Below are 17862 nucleotides of genomic sequence, written 5' to 3'. Positions count from 1 at the left end.
TTTTTTAGTAGAGCTTTCTTCTCCCCCAAACAGTCATCTTATAATCAATAGTAAATCAGATACAAGGAAACCCATTTGATAGACAAATTCTGTGACACTGGATTAGTCATAGCCACTCAAAAGCACAATGGAGGTACAGTTTGGATAATTCAGAAATCTGAGCATTGGAGAAATACAATTAAAAGGCCACAGGAAGAAACATCAATTCAGTCAGTATCTGAAATGAAAATCCACAGAATGGAAAAGAGAAAAGCAGAAGCCACGTACCCAGAATACCTCTGTTGAAATTCCAACTCTATCGTTTCTCAGCGATAAGACGTGGCCAGGATCTTTCACCTGCCCAAACCTGAGTTTTGTCATCTACAAAATGGAGGTAGGAGAAAAGTACTTTTGTCAAAGAGCAAGTATGAGAACTGAATATGCTAATGCAAGTAAGATTTTTAGGACAGTGGTCAGCGCATCCTGTAGACAGTAAGTAAATGTTAGGCAATGGATTCTTTTGTGCTGCGCTTGAATTCCCAAATTGGTACTCTCTGAGCTTTCTAATAACTTGAAACTATTGAAAACTGAAAAGTTATTTTCTAGGAACCCAAATTCTTACAAGGCTGCCTTCTGCTATAATGTTTCTTTGCTTTCCTAGAGGAAAATACAAAAGAAACAATTAATTCACAGAGTGTACCCTCCCCAAAAGAAGAGGCAAGAAGAAGTTAATGAGCAACAGCTCAGTGAACAAGTTTTGTCAAAGATATGAGCTAAGAATTTCATTCTGAGAGTTTATAAAGGAAGCATGGTCCTATGGCCAGTATTTTAGTCAACCAGAAAAAAAAGAAATCAATTAAGCAAAAGTAGTTGAAATTAAGCATTATTTTGGATATAAATTCAAGGATGACATCATTACTATCCTAAAGTTAAATGGCATGCTTTATCCATTTATAACATCCATTCATTTGCTTAAAAATAATATTTCAAAAATTATTAAGTTATGGAGGACATTCTTGTGTGATATGAACCACAGACAACTATCTGATTTACAAAGGATAAAATTGTAACATTTCTAACCTGATGACATTTTAAATACATAATTATGTATATACTCTGTTCATAAAATGTTCTATCATTTTAGAGAGATGAGTAATTAAACTTTTAATAACATATACAATTTTAAAAATCTATAAAAGCAAACCATACAGCAAAAATAGAACAAGACATTAGAAAACAATTTAAATAATTATAAAGTCTTTTAAAGATGTATCCACTGAACATTAGGAATTTTACCACAATTACATTTACAGGAATTTTATTTTTTAAGAATCAGATTCTAAAAATAGTTCTGCTACTTTTAGTATTTTTCCATTATTCTTGCCGTCTTTAAACACACCTTCACAAGCTGCTGAACATAATGCTTTTCTGACTTAATCAGAACCTCTCTCATGACCCAGGAACGTTCAGTAAATAATTATTAAGCTCCAGAGGTGGCTTTTGCTTAAGTTGATTTGCTTGAATGCCTATTCACTTAGGGACATGGCTTTTAGTATTGTTTTCAAATCTTATCACCTAACACTGAAAGTAAATATTGAAGGAAAGGGGGGGGGGGGGCAGCTGGGGGGAGAGGAGAAAGCTGTGATCCATTTAGCATTTCTCCATCTTAGTATTTCTTTGAAAGTGCCAATTTCAAACTCATTCTACATTTCTGTGCCAGATAGATAATTCTGATGTTTGGATGTTTTCTTTTCCTCTCAAAGAGACAAAAAAAAAAAAATCAATATAAAGAAATGCAAATGCAATGTTTATTAATGCAAGTGTACTACCCCACAGTGTGGGGTAGAGGGGAGAGGAGAAAGCAAAAAATCCAAAGTGTCTGCAAGGGGACAATTCTGACCAATGTCACTAAGCACACCCGTTTTCCTGAAGAAAAACCCTTTTTTAGTCATCGCAAAGCCCGGCTTCAGACTACCTCAGTAACCATAAATCAAGCTCTGTTCCCACTCAGAGCAGTGATTTTTTGAGCAGTCATTTTGGGGGCATGATTAATTTAAGACCAACATTCCACTTCAAATGAGAAAGCAGAGCTAATGGACTAGCATTTCAATCCCCCCACCCCACAAATTAGTTGTTATCCTTGTCACAGTCACCTACCAGAGGTTACAGCTGAAGCCGATTAAAGCCACATCACAGAGTAACAGTCCCAGAATTTTTAACTCCCGATAAAACCTTCCCTTTCTCTGTTCTCCCCTTAAAAACAAAAAATAAAACAAAAAATAAAAAAAACAAAACTCCTGCCAAGTGGTCCCAGGATTATATCCAGAATAAAACTCCACTTACAGGTAAAAGCTTTCAAAGGAACAAGGCATGAACATCTGAACTCTAAGCGCCTCCATCTTTTTTCCTTTAAGGTGTTCTGCAAGCCCTTGGCGAAGAGTGAAAGTCAAAGTTAGTTCTGGCACTGGCTGTGTCACTAGGGGTGGCTCCTGATAAGGCCCTGGAAACTCCAATCCAAACACAGCTCGTGCTACAACGGTGCCCGGTGTCTGTCTGCAACAGCAGACCTGTTTAATCCAGTACCTACTGTACCTGCAGGACAAAAAACTGCTGCCTCACCCTGCAACAGGGGCTTCACAAGGACCAAGGCACCACCGGAAACCCAAGCCAGCGGCCAGGCGACACCTGGGATGCTCACTTAGCCCTCTTGAGCACAGGTATGGGTACCGGTGGGGGCCTGCAGTGACTATGTGCTATTAGAGAACATGAAGGCAGAGGTAATTTTACATCCTGGTGAATTTCTAACACCGAAAAGAGCCACAGAATCCAGGATGGCTGTGGGACAGCTTGTGTCCCGTCTCAACTGGGGAGACCTCTGGCAGCAGCTCATCACACAGCTCTAGCTGCTTTGCATCCATGCAAAAGCATTTTTGGAACTGGAGGTTGCTCATAGAACATGCTTTCCTGCTAACAGGGTCGAGATCTGGGCAACATTCCTTACCCTCAGACCCCAAGAATATAAGGAGTGCTATCCCTTGCTCAGTCTTGGTGAAAATCAGACACAAGCTGCTTCTTACTGTGGGCAGTATCTTTTAGGACATCTTTAGCCCATACTTCTGCATATTCTTAAATTGTCATCCAATTAAACTCTGAACTCACTGCAATAATAACAGATACTCTCAAAAGACACTTTAAAATTCTGACATGACAGCGTCAATAATATCAAATATTGATGCAGCTCCTACAGACTCAGCACATCAAAGATGTCCTGCAGATTTATGAAAATGTCTGTTCTTCCCTACACACAATTCAAAGGTCAGAACAAAGACATCTGATATGGACTAGCTGTGTATCCTGGGCAAGTTACTTCACTTCTCTGTGCCTGAGACTGTCTTCAAAGTAAACGGGTGGAAAACAGCGCAATCTCTATAAGCCATACTCAAACTTGAATTTCATGTGATGAAGTGATCTTTCTTTAGTTTCCCTTTAATAATGGGAAATATCCAGCCAGAAGTCTCTGACAAGCTGTTCCTGGCCCTTTGTATTCTTTGTTCATTTTTTCTTTTGTTGAATATTTATGGAACACCTTCTACGTCCCAGGCACTGTGCAAAGTCTTGGAGCTTCAAGTCTAATGGGACACATCTTAAATAATCACCCAAGTATTTAATGTAACTTGTGATAAATGTGACAAGGAACCGGGAAAGCTTAATATGTAAGGGTCAGGAAAAGGCTTCCCTTAAGCAGGGACCTCCGGGCTTCAATGTGAGTGGGGGTTAGCAGTTATGGATTCTGGGTGTGAAGCGGGGAATGGGAGAAGAGTCTTCTGAACAGTGGTAAAACATGTGCAAGAATCCTGAAGTGGGGAGTTAGAAGGAAGCTCCACTGCGGCTGGAGGTCAGACAGTAAGGGGAATCATGGGTATCCATGAGACTGAAGCAGTGGCTACAATCAGACCATCAAGACCTGGGAGACAAGGGAAGAGTCACTGATTTTCTTCCAAGATGAAGAGGAAACCATTGAGAAGTTGTAAGCAGGCTCAGATTTGTGTTTTTAGAAAGGTCCCTCTGGCTGCTGTATCGAGAACCACCCAGAGGAGCAACAAGATTAGCTACTTCATGGAGGTGAGGGGAGGCGATGAGGGGAAAATGGACAAGAGTGGAGAGAAGTGGATGAAAGCAGGTAGATTACTGGCAATGCTAAAGACCAATATGTAGAAGGAATGTAGGTGGGGTGGGGAAATCAGATCCCTGATGAAAATAATCGTGCTCATTATTAACAAGTTACTGAGGACTTTCTACATACCGGGTGCTGTACTGAGTTCTAGCGTTAACAGATGACTAAGATGCTACACTATTCCCCTTACTAACCTACTCCGCACCTTGCTTTTCCTCCCTCTAGCACAGTAGAGTATATAAATCAAGAACACAAGTTTTGGTGTCAACTTCTTCAGATTCAAATCCCACCACTTACTAATTCTGTGACCTTGTGCAAATTTGCTAAACTTCCCATGCCCCAGTTTCTTCACCTGAGAAAGGGGAAATGATAAATGGCTATCCCACAGATTATTGTTAAAACTGAAGGGAATAATATATGAATATATGTAATGTGTATGGTACAGTTTAGGGAAGCAAGCTGTACCCTTGCTCTCTGCCCTCCAGCCACAGTGGAACTTCCTTCTTCGACACATATTAAGGTCTCAATTAAAAAAGTAGCTCTTACGATTATGATTGAAACTGTCTATTCTGGATGCACACCGACTAACCTACAGAACCAACAGAAATTCAACAGAGTGGGAGAATTGAGAAATTTGAATATCAAAGAAAACAGAGAGGTTAGGAAATTACCATATCAGGACCTTCAAGTGGTGATTTTTTTTTAAAAGACCAAGCTGGACTCTCTCCCACCTTGGACACTATTTGAGGCTGAATTAAGTTACACGGTTCCCGGTAAGTTTTTGAAATGAAACCCTGATTTATTACATGCTTACACACAGGGAAAATTTGTACCCTCCGCAGGCTCTCAAATGTTCATCATGAAACCAATGGCATCAATTCCAGCCATTCCAACAGGGACACCGCGTGGTGCCAAATTCTTCCCTGGCAGGTTCTGCCAATGACATCGCCTGATATTTTGTCCTGGACAATCCACCAACCCAAGGAGGCTATCCATTGACCATTTACATAAATGTTTAAGTAAAATTACTTTCAAGGGGCGTGTGTTCAACTTATTCATGGTACCTTCAGAAATACCTATGTCACGCGAATGTTCTTGGGGAATCTCCCTGAACAGAGCAATGAAATACCTATCAGCAAATGGAATAAAGCTTGACATACACCTCTGACAAAAGCCATAAAATTCATGGAACATTACATACATTTCCACAATCCTGCCCCTCAAGTAGTCACACAATCATTTAACAAATGTCTTCTGAGTGGCAGGAACCATATCTGTTCAGTTTACCATTGTATCCCTAGAACCTAGTAGAATAAACAATCCACAATTGATGTTCAATAAATACATTGACAATGAATTAATCTGTAATGTGTAAGCAACTCTCTTGTTCATATTTGTACTATTCAGATATATATCCTAAGTGCATATACACATAAAAATGTATATGTATGCATACACACAGACACATAAATGTATATATACACACAAACCCTAAAATTTAAATACAAAATAAGAACTGGTAACAGACACAAAGGAAAAATAATACTTTTAACATGAAATGCTGAGTGTAGAATAAAAATATTACCTGTACTCCCATATAATTCAAATCTTAACTGCTACTCCTTGCCCCAAATTCCAGCAAATCAACTAGAGTCATCAGAATTCTCACTGACCTTTTCCAAAGACAACTGTAACAAAAATGGGACTTAAAACTATCAAACATCCAAGTGACAGCCAATTTTTTTTTTTACTAACTTTGGGCCTCAATCTTTTGGGAAGGAAAAACTCAATCACTATGTTGAACGAGTTAGAGAAGAGATAAGAGGTTTTACTTGTTATCCTGTCCAAAATTCAGCTGAAGAAAAGTAGAACCACTCTTTTAACACAGTTAGAATCCTTCTTATTTTATTTGGATATCAAATGTTTTATTTTCCCCAAAGCACATCATTGTCTTACATCTTTCTTTCTGATAGCTATTGCTTTTTTCAATAAACCACTTCTCATCACCCTAAAAATAATCAACAGTTGAAGACGTAATACATGCCATCCACTATACTGACTCATGAACTACCTGCTACATACAATTTAGGAAGCATCTACCCATAATGTTTTATTATAATCCCAGCCAATGGTTCACCAAACCTGCATTTCTATCAGAAAGACCTAGGGACCATTCTCCCCCCACCATCCCTTTAAAATCAACTCAGGAGCATTTAAAAACACAAATGTCAATGATCTTCCCCCAAATAAATGACTGAATGAGACTTTCCAAAGCATTGTTTCAAATTCCAATCTTTTAAAAAGATTCTCATAAAAGACTAATATGAAGTCAGGCCTTGGAACCACTACTATATACCATATTTCAACATACATAATTATATATAATATGTTCTATGAAAATTATCTCTGCAAGAATGACAGAAAAATACCCAAGATCCTCAAGTTCCCTTTATCTGTTGAAATAAGAAGTCTTTACTTGTATAGTCTGATGTTGTAAAGTGTCCGCTTGGAATTATTATACAATGGGTATGCTTTGAATGTTAAGTGAAAGTCTTATTATGAGGTAATTAACAAGTATCCTGAAAGTGGCTGCAAAATTCAAAAACTTCCATCCAGAGTAACAAACACATCTGGCTCTTTTCCCCACATGCCATCATGCTCACATTTTGGAAAGTCAGATGTCACCAAAAGGCCCTTCTACTCAAATATTCGCTGATGTGCCCAGCATTTGAGAGGTGTTTCTCAGTGCTGTGGGGAAGATAAAGAAGAAGATGTGAGAGCTTCTGCTTCTCTGGGGCTCACCCCAGGGAAACTCCAAACTCACATACACAGGCCCATGGTTAAGAGTGAGGAGTGGGGGACAGAATGGCAGTTTCAGGGGTTCCTCTCCACCCTTCAGATGAGGTCTCATGGGTTTTGTGGCCTCTTCCCCAGGGAGGGCTTCCTCCCCGACCCCATCCTACCTAAAGAAGGAACATCCACTTCTGCTTCTTACTCTCTCAGCAAATGCTTCTTTTTTTGTAGCACTTAATCCCACTCCTAATCATTTGTTTTGTTTGTTTGTTTGTCCTTTATCCTGGAGGGCAGGGTCCTTCCTGTGTATTACATTCTCAGTGTCTGGTATATAATAAGTGCTCAAAAAACTTTTGTTCAATGAACAGTGGATGAGTGGATGAGTGGAAGGAAAGATGAATAGATGGAAGAATGACAAAAAAAGATCAGGTAAGGAAGGAGTTATGAAATATAATTTGATGACAGCATTTAATTAATTAGGAAGTCAAAAGGCAGTAGTGGGGCTCACGATTGTGTACTTTTCATTTGGAAGCTTTCAGTTGCTGAACACAACTCATTTTCATGGATAAAGTACGAGGATACAAAGCTACAGGAACTGGCAGCCTAGGAGTTCTAATTTGAAAACACTCACAGCAGGACTGAGGGAAATTTTTAATGACTATGTATCTACAGAAATAAGTGCTCAGTACCACTCAATCACATTTATCTCTTTCATCCTGTTTTTGTTTTTTTTTTTCCCTACTACCAAGAACATAATCTCCCTATAACAATGATGGGACAGCATCTTCTGAAAGACTGCTCACTGTACCCAGCTCACAAAGAAGCCCTTTAGGGGTGAAAAGGAAAATGCACACAAGACCAAGACGACCCCAGGTAAATTTAATCTAGGCTCCTGTCGACATTACCAAAGAACTCTTTAGATTTAGAGGGAAAAAAATAATGCTTTTCCAAACTATTTAGAAAACTCTGTCCTGAGAATACAAATAAAATCTACAAAAAGAGGCACTTCAAATGCTGGTTGAAGTAAATTTTTAAGCAATTAATGAAGGGAGAAATATTTGAAATAACAGTCGGTCTTTCATAAATAATCAATACAAGAGATTAGTTCCTTACCTTGAGCTCTCTGATATTATCTGTTAGAGTTCACTTCAAAAGAAATACTCGCACTCCATGAAAGGCAATTCGGAGGCTGTTTCTTTGCTGTCTATCAATGGCAGTGGGGTTCTGCAATAAGCAGAACATAATCCACAAAAAAAGCCAAGTTCGTGAGGCAACACAAACTTGAGGAAGGAAACACGGATGGAGATTATGCCGCTTTGATGGCATTTTCTCAAAAAAGAAATTTAGTAAAAATGCAATTACTTTCCTTATCAAGGTAAATAAATAGAAAAAGATAAGGCTGTTGCCATGGAGGCAGGGGTGCAAAGTTATTCACACTAGGATTTTATAATAAGTCAAATCTTTCACTTCAGGACTTTAAAATCACAGTGTTTTCCTCTCAATTCAGTGGTGAACTCCTAACTTATTTAAAAAGAAAAATACAGATTTCTCTTTCACTGTAGTAACTCTTTTTTTTTAAGTAATTAAACTGAATAGCAAATAAGCCCATAGAGTCTCTGCTATCCTAATGGTGTTGAGGATGGAAACAGGAGGGTGCGACTCTGTGGTCATCATGAAAGACATCAGTTTCATTCTTCTTCCCAGAGTCAAGATATTAAAATATGTTAAAACAAGACAAATTCAGCTCTGACAACTGGCCTCCACACACCCTCTGTGCTGAGGCCCTGGCTACTGAGGCAGGTGAGTCCACCCTTCCCCAGATTCTCACTCAGGGCATCAGCAACTGAAAGAACCACCTGATCCTTTATGGCTCAAGTGGAACTGGAAAAGCGATGAAGACAGAGAAGACAAAGGCACTCTGCCAATTAGCCTTTGTGTTCCATTCACGGAGGTTTCCTATTTGTATTATAAAAACTGAACTGAAGGCAGAGATAGATTTTTCTCATGGACAATCACAACACTGCGGTGGAAGGTGGTATGAAAATGTGCCAGGTGTGATAACTTCCATCTGTACAACGCGTGGTAAGAATCCAGGGCAGGGGCTTTAGCCTGTGAGGGGTCCACTATTTCATAAATACGCGAATAGTTGCTCAAGTCTCTCTTGCTTAACGATCTAAACTTAGCATCATCCTTCAGCTGGAGACAGCATTGTGTGCTGGTGGCCTGTAGACACACACATACCCCATGCACTGCATTCACCTCGTAGCTCTACCCTGGGCAACTCACTTCATTTCTGAGTCTCAAAATCTGCATCTGTAAAATGGAGATCTCTATTATATCACCTATTTAGTAGGGTATGTGACTAAACAAAGTGAGGTATGAAAATTACTTAGCACAGTGCCTGCAAAAAAAATTGCACTCAATCAATATTATGCAAGGGAAAAGGCCACTTTCAGAACACTAGGGCACGAGAAGTGAGTCCTTGGAGCCTCAAAGAACTTCAACTTGTAGGACAAATAAAAGTTATTATTAAGAGACAAAAGTGAAAGGGCGCCCCTGGTGGTTCAGTGGTAAAGAATCCGCCTTCCAATGTAGGAGATACAGGTTCGATCCCTGCACTGGGAAGATCCCACATGCCACAAAGCCAACTAAGCTTGTACCCCACAACTACTGAGCCTGTGCTCTAGAGCCCGGGAACTGCAAGTACTGAGCCCATGTGCCCTAGAGCCCGATCTGCACAACAAGATAAGTCACCACAAGAGAAGCCTGCACACTGCAACAAAGACTAGCCCCCCTCTTCACACCTAGAGAAAAGTCCATGCAGCAAAAGAGACCCAGCACTGGCCAAATGTAAATAAACTATTTATAAAAAGAGACAAAAGTGAAAATGCTTTTGAAACATGGTATTTGAAGACGGTGTGCAGACTGAAAACAAATGTAAGCTCAGAAAAGGTCCAGAGATATTTGTGGATAGCATATTCATTCATAATGAAAAACGAAAAACTAAGATGTTGATGGGATCTGAAACTTATTCTGATAGTATACAACTATTGATGCCTTTTTAATGGTTGTCTTAGCTATAGACAAAACTGCTAGCCCAGGAAACCTTCAGTTCTGACAATGTGTCAAATACTTTTTTAATTTGTATTTTAACTTTATAAACATATTCGTAAGTCATGAAGGAAATAACTTACCTAAATAAGCAAAACATAACAAATCAAACTTCTGTGTTCAAAAGAAAGATCTCCATAGGTCAATAGTTAAAATTTCCCAAACTTTGAAAGCATCTCAATACTTACCCTTACACTAATGACATCCTGTTTCAGTTAGGCTGAACAAATAGGATTTGAAATGAGAAAAATAATATTTGCACAGGAATCCTTCCTGTATGTTAATTAAATCTAATCAATCACAATAAACTTGATACACAATAGCATTCTGCATCTAAGTTACATTCTCAGGAGTCTTGCCTATAATCAAAGTGTATATTTATGTTGATAGTAAAATGTTAAAATAACCAATATTTTAAATTAATAGCCTGTGCAATTTCAAGTAATACTGGTATGTAGTGATACAAAGGAAAAAAGACATCTTTGCTTGACAAAATTCAGTTATATGTCCTTAAAAAAACAAATAGTGCCTATCAGAACTATCTAATTCTTGCTTTGACATTTACCAAGTACTTATTACCTGCCAGGTATTAAAGATGAGGCTGGTGATGGAGATGCAGAGAATCACCACCACTTTCAATCAAGTTTATTATTAAGTTCCTCATATCAAGTAACACTGGTTCATTTTTAAAAAATAAGGATATAACATTGCAAAGCAATTATACTCCAATAATAAAATTTTTTAAATTTCAGAACAAAGAAAAAACATACATATGGGCAAAACCATGAATAAAAGCTAGAAAAATCAAAAAATTCTTATTAAAACTCATTCATTCAACAAGTCTTTATTGAGCACCTACTTGTCCCAAGCACTACTGAATATGCTTGAGTTACATTAATGATATACCATGGCGCTTAGATTATGAAGTCAGAAATGTTTTGGAGTAACTCTGAATGCTCAAATCATTGATTAATTTAAATAGGTAATTTGGAAATTGCATGAATTTACCATCTTAAAGTACCATCTACAATGTCATTCCCATTAACAAAAACATTTGCTTTCTAATACTGGATCAAGGATCAGTGCGTTTTCATTTCCTAGTGGGCCAGGCAGAAAATTCGAAAAATCTGAAAAAATCATGAGATGGTTTCTGCCTCTTTTTTAAAAAAAGAGACAGGGGAAGAGAGAAGGTAGAGAATTCATCACATCATCACACTGATAACTGTGCCTTTTATTTGCATATCATACCTCATGTTTATTTAAATGAAGAAACAGAGGGAAAGGGAGTGAGGTGAGTAACTTGCTCAGAATCAAGATGTTGATGAACTGCAAATTCAGGGTTTGAAAACTCCAGAGCCCACATGCTTCTCACTATGGTTCTCTGCTCGAAGTTTCTGTGAGCCACTCAACAATCACAAAAGCAAACTAATTCTAAAATTAGAACCTTGCACTGGAGTTGCCTCTTTAGTTGTCTGTTCCCCACACCCTACACTGGTGTCTGAATTCCAAGAAGGAATAACCCATTCTGTTTAGTTCCCTCTTCATTCTTTAACCAGGCACAATTCCAGACCCAGTGAAAGAACCCAATAACTAGTTGTCAGTGGGTTAAAGGAATAATGAATTGATCATGGTGCATTTTCTGATCACTTCTGACTATGCTCTACCTTTAAAAAAACACAAGCAGGAAATGAAGCAGGCTTCCCTGAATATTTACACCAAGCATGAGTTAAATTAATGGCATTCACTAGAAACAGAAAAGAAACACACACTGCTTGTCCTCAATTAACTTAATCTAGTTGGGAAAGAGTGAGAAAATATGAATATCAGCACAATTTCTTCTTGTTAATAGGAGAAGTATAGCAGTGCTCAGAAAATAAAGAATTATTGAAAAAGGCTTTTGACGGGGAGACAGGCTTTGGACTTTGGGGGACCGTGACAAACTCCTCTGGAAAAGATGGCAAATTGTGAGCAAAGTTTTTCAACGTGTGGGATACAGGATGATCTCAAATGGAGACACAAAGACTCCACATTAAATGACCATGGAATTACCCAGAGAGAAAGGCCCTTTCAAATTTCTTTTCATCCCACGAAAAGTGTCTGTTTGATGCTAACATGTCTTCAATCTTGCAATACTTGCCCTTTGTAACAAAAACAGTTCAGATTTCAGACTCAGACCCTTCTTGACAACACATCCAGTAAGGAATGAACTGTTTTCTTCCAATTTCATTATATTTATTTTACACATGCATCCATCTGTCATTGCCATTTAATACAGCATTTCCTTTCAATATGTGTTTTTAATTTATTTAAGCCATCATATGGAATGTAGGGGGCAAAGGTCATGAAGTTAGGATGAGTACGGCTCAAATTTGGGAACCCTGATTAAGAGACATGAAGAATGTGCCAGAACCCTTCCGTGGAAACCAGATCAAACACAGCCCACAAACAGTGGCTACTCTACTGCAGTGAGAAGCAAACAGCTACAAAGAATTCCAGTCTGATAAAGAAAATCATGTAGGGCTCTGAAATCACAGTACATGGGCCTAGCCCTAATCGCTTCCTAACTGTGGAGAATGAACATGACTGGCAGATAGGATTCCATACAGGAAAACCCGGGGCCAGGCCAAGGAGGACGGAGAGTATCACAGTGGAAGTGGACAAGCCACAGTGGTTGATAGTGCCTGTAAACAAGACCTCCGTCCAGAAAAAGAAAAGGCAAGGTTGTTAGAACAAAATGCCAGGCATGCTGGATGCTGATGCTTCGACACATTACGACCTCTCCTCTCACACTGTGAAGGGCACTTGGGCCTGCATTATCTCCTGGGGCACAAGTATAGCTTACAGCCCATCTTTGTTTGGGTTTAACTTTTTAATCTAATTTCATAATGAAGTACCAAAGGAGATCCCCAGAATGGAACTGTTGGTTTTGTTGTGGTTTTTTTTTTTCCCCTCTAGCTGTATAATACTTTCATACACTAGATGGAGCCATCTTTATAATGCTTTGGGATTCACACACAGGTTTGTGCCAGACATGAAAAAATATTAACGCATGCATATGGAATCTAGAAAGATGTTATTGATGAACATACTTGCAGGGCAGCAATGGAGAGGCAGACATAGAGAACAGACTTGTAGACACAGCGGGGGGAAGGAGAGAGTGGGATGAATTGACAGGAGCATGGAAACATATATTATCATATGTAAAACAGATAGTGAGTGGGAATTTGCTGTGTGACAGAGGGAGCTCCACCTAGTGTTGTGTGACAACCCAGAGGGATGGGATGGGCAGGGAAGCGCAAGGAGGTTCAGGAGGGGAGGGAACATATGTATACCTGTGGCTGAGTCATGTTGATGTATGGCAGAAACCAACACAATATTGTGACGTCATTATCCTCCAATTAAATAAAATTAAAAAAAAGAAGGTGTGGGAGAACCACGTACCACCTAAATATATTTAAAATTTTGAAGATCAAAGTTTTAAAGATCAAAAGGTCCCATCATTTTACCACTCTGCCTATTTCCCGTACCTCTTAAGCCCAAATTAATATCAAACTATTAACAAAGCTGTAAAAATATGTCTGAAATATGATCATCTTATAGTTCACTGGCACTTTTAATTTTGGTTTATTAACAAGTATTTATTATAGTTTTTTAAACTGATTTCAAAAAAAATGGTTTTTTTCTTTGCTTTGGGAGAAATGGAAGCAATTTATAAATGCAGTAAGCATGACTCATCAGACCCAAAAAGTTGACCTCTTGGATAGGAGGGATAAGAGCAAGGGAGCAGCAAGTACACAGATCCTACTTCTAGGCTCTCACAGTCTCTGAGCGGAGAGAAAGCACTCGATGGCGTGAGGTCAAACGGCCAAGGCACTTGGTAAGAGGAAATGGCTGATCTCCAGGACCAGAGAAGGTCCCCTGCCAACAGACGGGGGCCACAGGGAAGTAAGAGGAAGGTTACAGTGATGATTCTCACCTGTCAGTCATGGTAACTCAATGCCTTTTCACTGAATCCTAATCTTTTAAAATCGTGTCTCCAATGAGACACTTTTGTCCCCAGGGGACATCTGACAATGTCTGGAGACACTTTTGGTTGTCACAAATGGGGACACAGGGACTTCCTTGGCGGTCCAGTGGTTAGGACATCGCCTTCCAAGTGCAGGGGGCAGGGGTTCCATCCCTGGTTGGGAGTTAAGATCCCACATGTCTCCTGGCCAAAAAAACCAAAACATAAGCAATATTGTAACAAATTCAAAACAGATTTTTTGAAAACTAGGGTGACGGGTGCTATGAGCATCTAGTACATAGAGACTAGGGATGCTATTGAACACCTTAGAGGGTCGTGCACAGCCCCCACAGTAGAGACAATCCAGCCCTCAATGCTCAACAGTGCCGAGGCCGAGGAGCTATTTTAAAGTAAGCAGCTCTGCCAGACAGGAGACAAAGGAGCTCCAACTCATAAACGTTAAATAAATAAACCAAAATTTCACGGTGTTTACCAGACAGCTTTTAAAGCCAGGAGGACAGAGTACACTGACCTATTGCACTTACACTTCAGACACTCCTTGGGCTGTCCGTCTGGAGTCAGAACGTCACCCAACCCCAGTGCTCCAAAAACCACCTATTGTTCCATTCTCGCAGCTTTGTCTTTTCCAGAATGCCAAATAAATGCGATCATTTAAAACACAGACTTTTGAGTCTGACTCCTTTCCCTTAACAAGTATATTTGAGTTCAATCCATGCTGTGACAGGTATTGGTATCTATTTGCACGTTAATATTCCACTGTATGGATGAACCATGGCTTACGTGTCCTTTAACAGGTGAAAGGACATTTGGGCCGTTCCAGTTTTTGATGATTGTGAATAAAGTTACCTTACTTTTTAAGACTTTTTTTTTTAAGAGTATTTGCAAATAACTCACTAAAGGTCATACATTTACCAGAGATGTAAAGAAAAAGTATACACTCCAAAAAAAAACTATAGGAAAACAGGAGTCAACAATTTTTCCCCTTGTGTCAATGCACCCAGCTCACAATACATTTTCTGTAAAGAGATTTCACAAACTACTTTTCTATATTTAGTGACCATTAATGGGCCAACTAAAGCACTTTTCTAAAGGCTGCTTCTTGCCAACGTGACCCTATGGCCACACTACTATAAATAACATGTAAGCCGTGATCTGTGTACAGCTACTCATCGGTGCTATACGCAGACTAATGCTTATGCCCTGCTGATCTCTGCCTTTCATCTGACCTACTGGACTTACCTGAGACGCACAGAGGGGACAGTAAGTGACAGGTTTGGCACTCAGGGGTTCCAAGAACATGCAAGGAAAAAGGCTACTGCAACGATTATGCAGAAGGGTGGCTACAGCTGCACTTTTTTCTGTTGATTTAAACACAAAGAAGCATATGTCCAAATCCTCGGGGGGCAGAGTGCCCACATCACAAATTTCCATTAGCTGGCACTTCATGAACCTAAGATACTACACAGCCAGGGTTGAGGCCAGGGAGAAAGGAAATGCCCAAGAGCAACATTTCAGGGACGTCTCTGAGCTGAACCTGTCACCTTGACTAGAGAAAGCATGCTGGTTTTAAGCTCTGAAAACTCAAAGTGGCATGACAAAAATTTTTGTAATATCACCATGATAGTAACTAGAAAAATCAAGAGAAACTCATCCTCTAGCCCATTTCAAAGTTCTTCAGTAATAATAGTAAAAGCAGCTAATTATAGGTAGTATGCAAAGTACTCTTGTGCTAAGCATTTTACATACCACACCTTGAGGTATTCCTCAATAACAACCCGCTAACAGCAACACGATTATGATGTCCCTTTCACCAATGAGAAGAGTGAGGTTTTGAGGTGACTGTATCACTGGCTAGACTGTTTGCAGAGGAGAAATTCAATCCAAGGCACAGTCTGGCTCTAGATCCTCTGTTCTTAACCTCTAGGCCATACCCTCATGGTCCTACTTTTAGAGACATTCATTCATCCAGGTACTCGGGGGAAAAAAAAAAGTATCATTATAGCCATCCAAGGAAATAAATACAAATAAGATATGCTCCTCCCCTCTAGGTGCTCATTACTTGGATGAGGACAGAGAATCCTAAAAATAGTATCTTAAACTTTTTGGTCAAATACTTTTCTGAGACTCATAGGAAAACTATGGACTGTCTCAAGAAAAAACATTCACATAGGCACAGACACAAAACTGAACGCTGGGGGCCTAGGAATCCCTGGAATACTTAAGTAGCTGACTATTAGCTGCAAAGTATTTTGATTAAGAAAGGAACAAAGTATTATGAGAACTCAGAGAAGAAAGCTCAGGATATGAAGTCCAGAAGATAAAGAATTCACTAGGAAAGAAAGGATGGAAGGGGGACTTCAATGAAGAGGTGCATGCATCAGAAGGCTGGTGGCAGGAAAAAGACCTAAAAAGGAAAGAGGAAGAAAGCAGGGAGATAAGTAGCAGATCACTAAAATATTCCAGGTAAGAGTTTCCTATTTATAGGAAGGATGTGGTGAGAACGAGCTACCCCACCAGGCTCTGGGGTCAGAAAGAACTGGGTTCACATCTTAGAGAGAGAGAGAGAGAGTGTGTGTGTGTGTATGCAATGGAATACTACTCAGCCATAAAAAGAGATGAAATCTTGCCATTATCAACAACATGGATGGATCTTGAGGATATTATGCTAAATAAATAAGTCAAACGGAAAAGGACAAATACCATAAGATTTCACTCATGTGTGAAATTTTTTCTAACATGAACAAACCAAATCAAACAAATGTAGACATACACAGAACAGAGTAGTGTTTACCAGAGAAAAATGGGGTATAGGGGGAGGCAAAATAGGTAAAGGGGCCAACAGTACGGTGACAGATGGAAACTAAACATCTGGTGGTGAGCACAATGCAGTATACAGAAGCTGAGATACAACACTGTATATACGAAAGTCATGTTAGAGACTAATAAAAATATGCAAATACAGGTAGACCTCAGCAATACTATGGGTTCGGTTTCAAACAACCCCAGTTAGGCAAATATCACAATAAAGCAAGCTACATGAATCTTTTGGTTTCCCAGTGCATACCAAAGTTCTGTTTACACTATGCTAGTCTATTAACTGTGCAATAGTATTATGTCTAAAAATATATATACAAACCTCAATTTAAAACTTTTTATTGTTAAAAATGCTAGCCACCACCTGAACCTTCAGTGAGTCAAAATCTTTTTGCAATAGTAACATCAAAGATCACCATAACAAATATAAAAATAGTGAAAAGGTTCAAATATTGAAAAGAAATATCAAAGGTGACATAGACACAAAGTGAGAAAATGCTACTGGGAAAATAATGCTGATAGACTTGGTTGATGAAGGTTTGCTGCAAGCCTTCAGTTTGTTCAAAAAAAAAATACATATATATATGTCTGCAAAGTGCAATAAATCGAAGGACAAGAATACAAGATTTGCCTATAAAGTCCCCTGCAATGAGAAAGAAAGAAAGAGGGACGGAGGGGAAAAGGGAGGGAAGGAGAGAGGAAAGCAGGAAGAGGAGAGAGAGGAAGGAAGGAAGCAAAGAATGGAGTCAAAATCAAGGTCTGCCCCCTCTCATTAGCTGTACAGCTAGGGGATAATCAAACCGCTCTAAGCCTCAGTTTTTTTGTCTGTAAAATGGAGACAAGAAGAGCCCCAACTTCACAGGTGTTGTAAGACAATCCATGGAACAATGCCCCTTGTGTACTTGACACAATGAATATGTGTGAGCATTCAATACAGTGTAGCCATTATTAACAGTATCATCCC

General features: G+C 39.2%; 1 protein-coding gene across 7 annotated transcripts in view; it reads right to left on the bottom strand.

The window, feature by feature from the left end:
• Window positions 1–17862, bottom strand: part of MITF (microphthalmia-associated transcription factor) — a 228457-nt gene that overhangs the window by 103619 nt on the left and 106976 nt on the right. For 2 of the 7 annotated variants that reach the window (XM_010861985.1, XM_010861990.1), the window contains exons 1-2: window positions 2323–2451; window positions 2137–2232 (exon numbers count right to left, since the gene is read on the bottom strand). The exons of 3 other annotated variants lie outside the window; for them this stretch is intronic. In XM_010861985.1, the coding sequence (XP_010860287.1) occupies window positions 2137–2232; window positions 2323–2378 (152 nt within the window). In that variant the 5' untranslated portion in view covers window positions 2379–2451. Of the gene's footprint in view, window positions 1–2136; window positions 2233–2322; window positions 2452–17862 lie in introns of those variants that run through there. 2 more of the 7 variants (XM_010861988.1, XM_010861989.1) reach the window with 1 other exon arrangement.

This window comes from Bison bison, unplaced genomic scaffold (genome assembly GCF_000754665.1).
Source record: "Bison bison bison isolate TAMUID 2011002044 unplaced genomic scaffold, Bison_UMD1.0 scf7180017864474, whole genome shotgun sequence".
NCBI classification, from domain to species: domain Eukaryota; kingdom Metazoa; phylum Chordata; class Mammalia; order Artiodactyla; family Bovidae; genus Bison; species Bison bison.
The sequence above is the reverse complement of the archived record's forward strand: the minus strand, read 5'-3'. Positions and strand labels throughout refer to the sequence as shown.